The 11,363-nt window shown below is 37.2% G+C and overlaps 1 protein-coding gene across 3 annotated transcripts in view; it reads left to right on the top strand.

The window, feature by feature from the left end:
* Window positions 1-11,225, top strand: part of LOC106955270 (guanine nucleotide-binding protein G(q) subunit alpha-like) — a 39,393-nt gene extending 28,168 nt beyond the window's left edge. For all 3 annotated transcript variants that reach the window (XM_015045363.1, XM_015045364.1, XM_015045361.1), the window contains 6 exons: window positions 1,967-2,151; window positions 2,838-2,992; window positions 3,867-3,995; window positions 7,000-7,129; window positions 7,797-7,950; window positions 8,368-11,225. In XM_015045363.1, the coding sequence (XP_014900849.1) occupies window positions 1,967-2,151; window positions 2,838-2,992; window positions 3,867-3,995; window positions 7,000-7,129; window positions 7,797-7,950; window positions 8,368-8,558 (944 nt within the window). In that variant the 3' untranslated portion in view covers window positions 8,559-11,225. The remainder of the gene's footprint in view (window positions 1-1,966; window positions 2,152-2,837; window positions 2,993-3,866; window positions 3,996-6,999; window positions 7,130-7,796; window positions 7,951-8,367) is intronic.
* The last annotated feature ends 138 nt before the right edge of the window (window positions 11,226-11,363 follow it).

The following is an 11,363-nucleotide window of genomic DNA, read 5'->3' as shown; positions in this document are numbered from 1 at the left end:
TTTTTCAGGCTGGGGTTTTGTGCTCAACTAGCTTTCTTTTTTTTTTTTTTTTTTTTTTGTTTGTTAAAGGACAATTATGTGAACAGAAAAATAATTTATTTAGTCATTTCTGCTGCTTATTTTGGACACTTAAAATATTTTCCAACTCCAGTGTTAAATGTATATTACTAGAAAGTAAGTTTGATCGCAATATTTTTTTTTTTTTTTACATGACAGGCTCTTTTTTTATATTAAATGAAGTGGGTAAGTCCCTGTTTTTTTGTTGTTTTTTTTTTATCACCAGAAAGATTCACTGCAGTTTGGATCAATGCCCGGCACACACTAGTGTAGCCTTCTTCAGTCTTGCCCATCGTCAGCACTGAGGTGTGGGTGGACAGACTAGACCAGTTTGTTGCAAACACACCCATTTATAATCAGAGTTTGATGTCTTTTATACATTTCAAACAAAGGACTTGTCAATGAGTTATATTTTAAGTAACTATTAAATGGGTGGAGTTAGGCCTGTCGCGATAAACGATAAATCAATTAATCGGATGATAATTAAACCTATCGACCTCATTTTAATTATCGGCTTTATCGTCTCTTCCTGCCTTTTTTCTTTCTGTTGATGACACTGAATGAAAAAAGGCTCAGCTCCGGTGCTCTCTACTGACCCTCCCTTCCTCATTTCCTTAGTCTAATGTCCAGCGCACATTACACAAGTCGTCGGCCCATTTTCAAACCCTGAGCGACCACACATTAGCCGACAGAAATCTACGGTATAACGGTTCGATCGGGTGTGTCGTGCCGAGTGGTGTCCAGCCACATGGGCACAAAATAATGGCTACAAGTCCAGTTAACTAATTTTAAAATTAGGCATTAATCAGTGCTTTACTAGAATCTACCTGTCACATGCATCACAGTCCTGACTGAATGAAAATAATTATAACCTATTTATGTTACGTTAACGAAGAACAGCTGAAAACCTACCGGGTTTATCAACTGCGGTAGCAATTGGGCTCCAACTCCTCCCCTTGTCATTTCTATAGTCTTTGCACTAATGTTGAATAAATATTAATGTTTCCACATATCATCTGGACTTCAGGTTGTGCTGTTTCAGCTGTTTGGGATTCCCCTCGTAATTTCCCCTCAGAAAGCAGGAGGAGAATCCGGCGTTTCTGATTGGCTACCTGTCACATTCAGCGTTAAGCTCCCAGTCGGGGAAAACCCCTGATTTAGATCGGAGCGGCCTCCACGATCTACCGTAACCCACCACACACTGCAGGGTGATCGGTCAGATCGGCCAACGATCTAAGATTGTCATAAGGGGAAAATAGGGGCAAAAAATGGTGTAGTGTGAACTATTGCATTAGGAAGTTGGATGTGCCTTTTTTCTCTATTTAAATCTAGAGATTACTGAAGGGCAATACAGACTTCATAATCTGCACTCTTTTGGTTGAATGCAGTATTTATTTCCACTTTGGCTTTATGTTGTTTAGTTTTTATTCAAGTACGTTTTTTGTTAATGGAGACTGAGAATCCATTTTATTTTTGTTTTTGGTTGTTTTGTTTATTTAGTTTATCAGTTCCAATGTTACGTGTTATTTTGAAAATAAATATCAGGAAATCGCATGTATTTCCATTAAATCAGTGTCAAAAGGTCTTGAAACAATATTATCGTTTATCGCAATAATTTCTTTAGACAATTAATCGTCCAGCAAAATTTATCGTGACAGGCCTAGGTGGAGTAATTATAAATGCTGTTTTTATTTGCATCTTTTAATGGATTTCACTCTACGCACCAATTCCTCCGTCTCACGTTTGCAGAAGAACTAGAACCACATTCTTTTTAATCATTCCCAGTCGCAGCCCGGCACTTTTAGCCGCTATTACCTTATTTTAGTTCATGGTCACCAAAAATATGTGAAGTCAAATTTGTGTTTTCCACTAGTTGATTGGTGATTTTGTGTATCGTCTTGTCTTTTAGGGACAGGTGAAAGTGGCAAGAGCACTTTCATCAAACAGATGAGGATAATCCACGGGACAGGCTACTCAGATGAAGACAAAAAGAGCTATACCAAACTGGTCTATCAGAACATCTTCACCTCCATGCAGGCCATGATCCGTGCCACCGAAACCCTCAAGATCCCCTTGGAGAATGAAGAGAACAAGGTCAGCTGTACAAATGGGATGCGTGTCAAAATTTTTTTTTTTTTTGGAACCACAATCAGTAGATTTGTGCAAAACTGCACAGATGTGACTTGTGATCCCTGGTTGACTATCATAATTAGACTTTTTGTGTAAATCTGCTTCATTCAGTTTTCCAAATTAATTCCCTTTCAAGACAGTTTCATAGAGCTATAAGGAATATATCGTTTTTATAAATCAATCTGCACCGTCAGATCATGTGATAGTTTCCCAATCTCTTAAAAACAGCGAAATAGCCCTTTAGCTTTAAATCTGCTGCTCCACATTTAATGTTAGTGTTTGGCAATATTTTCCTACAGTTGCTTACAAATTATTTACAAAACATCTGCCACGTTGTTTGTAATTTCATTTATTTTTTTTTTGTCCTGAAATGGTCCCACACAGATCAAGCAGTTTGCACAACTGATTCTTGCCTCAACAATGTTTTCAGATTTTAACACAATGAAATTGGCTGCAAAGTAGTCGATTTGCATTGCACCCAAATTGATTTAACTTAAAAAATCTACCTTATTCTATTTCAAAATGTTACGATAGCTACAACGTAAAATTCTTGGCATCTATGAATCTAGAAGATTGTTATGAAGACAGCAAAATGCAAAATCCTATATACCATGATTAGTTGTTGATTTTATTTATTGATGTATTTTTAGAATAACGCCCTTCTGGTGCGGGAAGTGGACGTGGAAAAGGTGTCGACGTTTGAAGAGCCGTACATCAGTGCGATAACGATGCTTTGGAAGGATCCCGGGATCAAGGAGGCTTACGATCGTAGGAGAGAGTACCAGCTCTCCGATTCAACCAAATAGTATGTCTGTCTGCTATGTGCTGTAATTGATTTGACTTTTTCGGACACTTCTGGAAGGAGGGCAAACATTTATGGCAGATGAGAGAACCTAAGAATGGGATTTATTTGAATCAAATGTTAATTAGCCTCATTTTGCTCTGTTAGAAAGATCTGAGTTTGGAAAGAAGACTCGTCTAATTCATAGTCGGACAGCAATATTTATACAAATGAAGTAATCATCTAAGTGATTCTTATGTGTCCGTTCTGAATGACAGCAGTTCTTGGTGCAGTCGGCTGGAATCGGCCTGTAATGTTGACACGGATTAGTTTGTCTCTGTGCGCCTCTGTCATATGTTCCCTGCATTCTCGCAGTTACCTTGACGAATTAGGACGAATAGCGGCACCAGAATATGTGCCCAGCCAGCAGGATGTGCTGCGGGTTCGAGTGCCCACCACTGGTATCCATGAATACCCATTTGACCTGCAGAATATTTTTTTCAGGTACTGGTTCCGAGTGCTTCCAGTAAAGGCTGACGGACTATAACACGGCTGGTCAGCCAGTGGGGAAACTTTACCTCCTTCTCCATTTAGCCTCCGCTGCAGGGACATGCTCGGCACTAACACGTTCCCAATGGTGGCTCCGAAAGACTGTCTGTAAAAAAAAAAATTAGCAGGCAAGATCAATTAATTGGTTGGTCTTTGGGAGCTGCCATCAAAGATAAAGATATATTTCTAAGGAAGTGGAGCTCTAACCCCTTATCCTCTTGAAAATGGTCCTATGTCGGTATATCTGAACTCACTTTTGAAGGTGTTTAATCTGCTGTGATGCTTTACTCTCTTTTTTTTTTTTCCCTTTCTCTCTCTTGTTTTTATTTCCACTTTTTTCCTCCTTTAGCTACCTAAGTGATCTGGGTCGTATCTCTGACGCGTCCTACCTACCAACCCAGCAGGACGTACTTAGGGTTCGAGTCCCAACCACTGGGATTATAGAATACCCTTTCGACTTGCAAAGCATCATTTTCAGGTAGAAGACAACATTCACTGCTTTAACCAGTCCTGCATCTGTACCTTATTTCTGCTTCAATCCTTATTAAGCCGCTCTGAAACATTTTTAAATGTTTCAAAGCATTTAAATGAATATTGGGATTTATTTGTATTCAATCCCAAAGTCTAATTAAACATCTCATCCAGTTGGTATTTACCTTTGCAGTTAGTGCATAGCAGTTGAAAATTAGTTATCTACTATTGACTTCATTATTGATTTATAATTGATTTCAGACTGTGTGAAATGGGATTCTGTTATTAGCAGGCTCTACTTACAGTAGATATGTTGTAGATAGAAATCACAGCTAACTTTGATAGTCATGTTTGAAGAAGGCTTATGGTTAGTTAGACTAAATGGAAACAATATTTTACACTGAAGATCCAACTTAAAAAACAAACAGAATAAACAAATATACAAATCTACAATGATCTAAAAATAAAATCTAACGTTAAAATTACATCACATTTAATAATGGAAAACCACAGTGTCTCCACAGCTATGAATGACATTGTGTGGACTAGACAGTGAAGATTTAATAAGAATTTTTAACCAATATAAGTCTTGGTAAAATTGGTGTAACATTTCTAAGTTTTTTAAGGCACAATGATACATTTCTTCTAAACCAATAAACTTTTAACTATTGTAGATAAGATACCTATGACTAATAACTACCTCACTTTGAAAGAAAGATCTGATTTAAAAAAAAATATAAAATCAATTAAATAAGGTAGTTACAGATGCAGCATTTCTACTGACTGGGTTGCCATGTTGCCGGGCTTTTTCAGAGCCGCTGCAATACTGACTGCTACAGGAGATCCTTCCTGCCCACTGCCATCAGGGTCTACATCAACTTTCTGAAGAACCTTGAATTAATGAGTTACAGCAGAATTTATTCTCCCTTTGAGATTAATAAAAAATGTTTTAATTGAATTTACAGTTTGGTTCATCTTATCAAACACTTATTTTTTGGATGTTGTCAGAGCTTCCTGTTGGTGGAATAGTGAATTCTGATGCTGATCTTTGAAGGTTTGTGTCTAATTAATGCATTGAAGATGAGGAATGTCAGAGAAGGGAGAATAATAGTTGCCAAGCAAGAGGCCTGATTGTAATAGAGCCAAAATGTGGACTGTGTTTGTTTTATGCATCCTAATCACTTGACTGTCTTGTTTGTGCTGGATATATATAAAAAAAAGAAAAACTGGACAACCAAACTTTAATCGCTAAATTGATCAAATAATCAAGTCTACATAGAGAAATAAGTTAATATCTCAATGATAAGAAATGTTATAAAGTTCAGGGTGCATCATAGGAGCTAATATGGCTCATATTTTTTTTTTTTTTCTTGTGAGTCGCTTCCTTTTTTTCTTTTTAAGGGAAGAAGAGCGATTGCAAATCGATAGGAAGCAATCGTGTCAGACCCCTCCCACGTTCGGCACGGCTAGAAATAACTCTGCTCGCAATAAGGCTGCGTTCAAGAGGTTTCCAGCAGCCTCGCTGCAGCTTAGCTGATAGGCTCTCCTCTGCTCGACTGTGCTGTTGCGGTTGGCGGTGAATCATTGAATACTCTCAATGACATCAGTTTTGTGCTGCAGGCTTTGAGGGTTTAGATTGAGGTGGGTTTTAATGGGAGGAAAGCGTTGATTCAGATTTAATTTTAGTGATTTATTAGTGATGCGTTGTCACATTCTTGCTGTTAATTACATGGCTGGTTTGATGCACGATGAGGTGTTCTTTAGCTGATGTATAGCTAGAAGAATAAAACTCCTTGTGGGTCTAAACTGGCTCTGCTTACAGTTGACTGAGATGGTTACAATTGTTTGGACAAGAATCTCCATTAGGGTGGCTTCCTTCATTCTTATTTGGCGTTAAACGTAACAGAACGTGTGGTTTGGCTAACATAGGGGAGCTTATGGAGCTAAGTAGGTCACTTGTTGTTTCTAGAGGCGGGAACGGAGGTCTTCTATGACGGGGTTTTATTTTTGGGCTGACTTTTGGAGGAACTTGATTTTATCTGTGCTGTTGCTTTTTCTGGTCAGTTCACCTTTTATAGATTGATGGTGCAAACGGTGAGTTTTAGCTTAGTACCCCATCATGAAAGTGGAGCTATTATGTAAAATTTACGTATTTCATGTTTTATTTAGATGGAATATTTATTATGAAGGTAATCGTTACTTAATTGTGCTATTAAATGACACTATGTACATGGAAAATGCGTAATAATCCTGTTTAAAGGAAAAAGATTGATTTTTGCTACTTTGTTTGATTCTATTTAAAACCAGTAGTTCATGTTTCAAGTCCTTTCACTTGGTTTCATTTTAAAAGACCCATTAAAGCAATATCTAAAACAAATACATACTACAAAGTAACCCGAGTCGAGGAGTGCTGCATTATAATCAAAATTTAAACATGTTTTAAAATCTATAAGTGTTGCTTTCTGCGTGAACTTTCCCCGTTGCTTGTACATTTTTTACGTCTCTGTCGCTAGTTTTTCTTAATCCAAGGGAGGATTTGCTCTGTCCACACTATTTTTTTCAGAGATTCTGGTCATTATTTTTATCTTTATTGTTAAAACAGGCTGTTTGGTTAGCAGGATTTATATGATACTGGGTTTTGAAGTCAGGGATTTGTAGTGATGCTCTATAATGTGGTCACCTGTCTACTAATGAGTAAAAAAAATTAAACTTAAAACGGTTTTCTTCAAAAAATCCCAACCCCTATGTTCTGATTTAACCCTGATTCTTTACTAAATTATTTCATTGGGTGCTCTCTTATAAAATTTTTCAATCATTCCTGTTAACTCTGAGCATTATTATATTAAACTGTTCAATAAGAGACATGTGCATTCTGCATTTCGAATGTTTCAATTTACTAAACCTAAATATTATCTACTATTTTACTATTGCGGCCTTATTAATGACAACTAGACATAGAATTGATTGTAATTATGTGTTTCCATTTGATCTACCCCATCCTGTTCTATCAGGATGGTGGATGTTGGAGGTCAGAGGTCAGAGAGGAGGAAGTGGATCCATTGCTTTGAGAACGTCACCTCTATCATGTTTCTGGTGGCGCTCAGCGAGTACGACCAGGTTCTGGTGGAGTCCGACAATGAGGTAAAACATAAACGCTCCATTTTTCACAGCTGCTCTGGATTTTTAGATTTTTTTTTTTTCTTGCAGTAAAATTTTTTTATTAAATCATATTCATTTATTTCATAAGGCAACCACAAAATGGTGCCATTAAAAAAAAACCCAAAAAACAAACTTCAACTCTGTTTAATTTAAACTAATGTATAAATGGAGATGTTTTTTTTTTTTTTCAAAACCTGAGGGGTTTGTTGGGGAAAATTTATGAAAAATGGCATCATGAAGACCAAGAAACAAATTAGGAAAGTCAGACCTAGAGTTGTTTATTCCAGGGTGTTTCAAAACGATACGCCATTCTACAGTTGCTTAAAAAAGACTGCAAATAAATTGCAAATACTCCCTTTTGTAATCGTATTTTTTTTTTTTTTTATCAGAATAAATATCATAAAAAGTTGTGATAAGATTCTAAATCTATATTCCCCAGATTGAGCTGCATCTTGAAACAGGAACTGTTTAAAATGAATGAATAATTTCCATCAGATTTTCTCAACTTTTTTTAGTAGCCTTGGCAAGGTTAAATATAATTTGCTTATATTTACCTTATCCAAGAAGATGCAGAGATGTTTAGTTCATATAAGGCGGCAACAAATGACTGTGACCCAGCAGATGAATTTGTAACTCTGTTTCCTGTTAGAACCGTATGGAGGAGAGCAAAGCTTTGTTCAGGACCATCATCACATATCCCTGGTTCCAGAACTCCTCTGTAATTCTGTTCCTCAACAAGAAAGACCTGCTGGAGGAGAAAATCATGTTCTCTCACCTGGTCGACTATTTTCCAGAGTTCGATGGTAATATGATTACTTTGCATTTCACTTTTTTCACGTTGGCACAGATTTAGTGTCGCTAAATAAAATGTTCAAGTGATGTGCTTTTTCTCACCTTTTAGCTGCTGGTGTATCTTATTTTATTTTTTTTACTTTTGAGTGACATCTTGTGGTTGTTGGGTGCGCTACAATACAAAATAAATTCTTAAACGTATATGTACATTCTTTCACAGACTTATTGCTGTAAAGTATCACTATATACACTAAGCTGAACTTTTTACTTTTGTTCTCTATTGCTTTTTTCAGGCTTTCAAAGTGATTCCCATGTTGATTTTTTTTTTGGGCAAAAATGGACAAAATGACAAGATTCTCTGGTGTCTATGAAAATAAAAAACAACATTCCTATTGAGCGTAATCATGAGATGGTTGTTGTTTTCCCAGGTCCTCAACGGGACGCTCAGGCGGGTCGGGAGTTCATCCTGAAGATGTTTGTGGACTTGAACCCTGACAGTGACAAGATAATCTACTCTCACTTCACGTGTGCCACCGACACGGAGAACATCCGCTTCGTCTTCGCAGCTGTCAAAGACACCATCTTGCAGCTCAATCTCAAAGAGTACAACTTGGTGTGAAGGGAGGATCCGCGAGCGAGACGCCGGCCTCTCAAGACACGCTTTGGTGCAGGAGTTGCCCTCCGGAGACGAACACCTGCATGAAACACACTGCTGCACAAAGAGACGAGCAACGCTTCATTCTTTACCAGACGCTTATCCCTTTTTGCTCCTTCTCTTCATGCGGTTGTGTTTGGTTTGTTGACAATTTAGAGATATGATTTTCCTGTTTTGTGGTTTTTACCAACTGCTGGTCTTGCACAGTCACAAATGATACACATTTAAACACTTTTGTCCTCTTTTTGGATGCCTCCGGCACACCTCTTGGCTCTCTGTTTGGCTCACCTTTTTTCTACACCACATTATCATTTTTTTTTTCCATTTTTTTTTAGTGTTAGAGGTAGACAGGAGTGGGATGGGGGCATCTCTGGGTAGAACAAGCCTTTGTGGACAAAGGGCTCTCTCATGCATGCTATACACTACAGCATGGGTTTGTGACACCAGGCTGCAGATTACTGGACTCCGCTTATCTGCGAAGGATGACTAATTTTGAAATATTGCAACTAGGCAATGCTGAGGTGCAGTCAGGTACTTAGTTCCCTGGAACTCCAATTGTTTTTTTTCTTTTCTTTTTAATCACCCTGATTTCCACCAGAGCAGACAAGCTCTATTGAATGTAAATAAGGTTTTGATGCTGCCCACACAGAGTGAGGGCTGTTACAAAGATGACTAAATGCTCTCTCTTCACTTTAGATATATTCAGAAATGTTAACTTCTTGAGCAGGTTATTTCCGCTATTATTTGTCTGTTAATTATATTGAAGATGACTACTCAAAGGAGTACACGAGAAAAAGTCGCAATTTAACTCTCAATTCTGCAAATGGTCAGTGACAACACTAGTGGTATTTATTGCTGTTGTTGGAGTTTTCACGTTGCCAAACTCAAACTATCTGGGGTCGATCATTTTTAAAATATATATATTAGTTTGTCACCAGTATAATGTCCGTTCTTTAAATGTTACTTATTGAGAAAAGAGATTAAGGATCTGATGTTAAAATCAGTTGGGTCAGATTCCCATGTTTCTCAGGGGCTTTTTTTTTTTTTTTAAATGTCGAAGTCTGAATTGGTCATGTAATTGAAATCATGTTTTCTTGTTTTTTTAAAATGCAATTGGTTATTCCAGATCACTATCATAGTAAGATGTCGGGGAACTACAGCTTTTAGGTTGCTGGTTTAAGCTTCGATTGGTCCTGAACATTCATGGGGCTTTTTTTCCAAAAATAAACACACCGTGATCAAATAGGGTATTTTTTTTTACTATTATTTATCACAGCTCTGTTGATTCAGTATTCCAAACCTTATTTCAGATCATGTTTTTTCCAACTTTGTTAATGGAAAAATTTTTATACTGCTGTAAAATATCCAAACTATTTTATGGACAAGTGTTCTATCTTTCTGATGATGCGTCATGTTTAGTTTTTGCGGGTCGGTTTTGACGTAATTGCTGATCGGGGGAAAATAATGTTTCAATGTCAGGTTTGTGCTTTATGCAAATCAAAACAGACAAAAAAAAAAAGAAAAAAAAAGAAAACTTTATGGTTAAATATTTGCTGTTTTAAAGATTCTTTCAGATTTTTGGGAAAATTTTTAAGGATGTGCGTTGGCTATTGGTACAAATCCCATATCGTGTATTTTTCCGGGTAGCTGTTGAAATACTTCTCTAAGATTTGTGATTGCTATTTTTGTCTTCACAATGTAATTCAGGTGAGTTTTCATAACTTTTTCATCACAAGGGCTACTCCTAGCAGATCTGATTGAGCTCACTATAGAAGACAAAAGAGAGCTAAAGGTGCAATTGATGACCGAGGTGGGTCGGGGTTTTGGCCAGCTGAACTGAGTTGGATGCAAGTTAAGGGAGGAGGAATGGTGACGCTCCTGTAGGAAGTCTGGCCACAGTCCACTTGTTTAGTTTTTGATTTTAAATGAAAAGGAAAGAGGAGAATCCTCAAGGTCCATTTGGTGTCCTGCCTGTTGGACTGTACCGTCCAGTAATTCTGATGGGATTCTGCAAAGGTCTTCTTGACCTTCATTGTTTTCCATAACGTGCATTTGCCTTTACAACCGCAGTGTTTGACTTTAACTTTGACCCCTTGTTGGAAGGGCTAAGACAATTTGATCCTCGCATGGTTTAGAAACACAAAGAAGTGGGTGGGTTAACAGTTAAGATTTTCATCATCTTTTGTTATTGAGAAGTTGGAACCTTCATGAAGTGAAGTTGACTGTGCTTTGCTTTGATTTCTTTGTTTTTTTCCAACCAATTTATGTTGTGAAATACTCGAGGGATGAACATTCTGGCTAATTTCCTAGGTTTCTACACGGTTTTGAAGAGAGGGCGATTCGATTTAATCATTTTACAAGTTTGGAAAGCGGTTAAATAAAAAAATAAAGGAAAAGACTGTAGAGTAAAGATAATGCACATTTCAACTCTTATTCTGTGACATCAAAAGGAAAACTGAATATCCGACAAATCAAGGGCTGTTCCATGTCGGATTTAAGATCTGTTTAGCACATTTTTAAAATAACTTTAAGATTAGTAACTCTGGCTCTAGAATCAACTTCAAACACCATTAAATAACTTACTGTAAATGCTGTGCACGTTAGATGTCTGGAATGTCATCAAAGCTGCTGGGAAAATATAGGAATTTCAGAGTAGTTTGGAAAGTTTTCATGGAAAACCCCGAGTGCCACATCCCTCCCCTTGCTTTTTTTTTTTTTTTTTTTTTTTTTAAAAGTTTTAAAAATTTTTTTTTTTTCTCTAGTTTTTTC

The sequence above is a fragment of the Poecilia latipinna genome, unplaced genomic scaffold, assembly GCF_001443285.1.
Source record: "Poecilia latipinna isolate Pla-1442-1.1 unplaced genomic scaffold, P_latipinna-1.0 Scaffold723, whole genome shotgun sequence".
Lineage (NCBI taxonomy): Eukaryota > Metazoa > Chordata > Actinopteri > Cyprinodontiformes > Poeciliidae > Poecilia > Poecilia latipinna.
The sequence above is the reverse complement of the archived record's forward strand: the minus strand, read 5'-3'. Positions and strand labels throughout refer to the sequence as shown.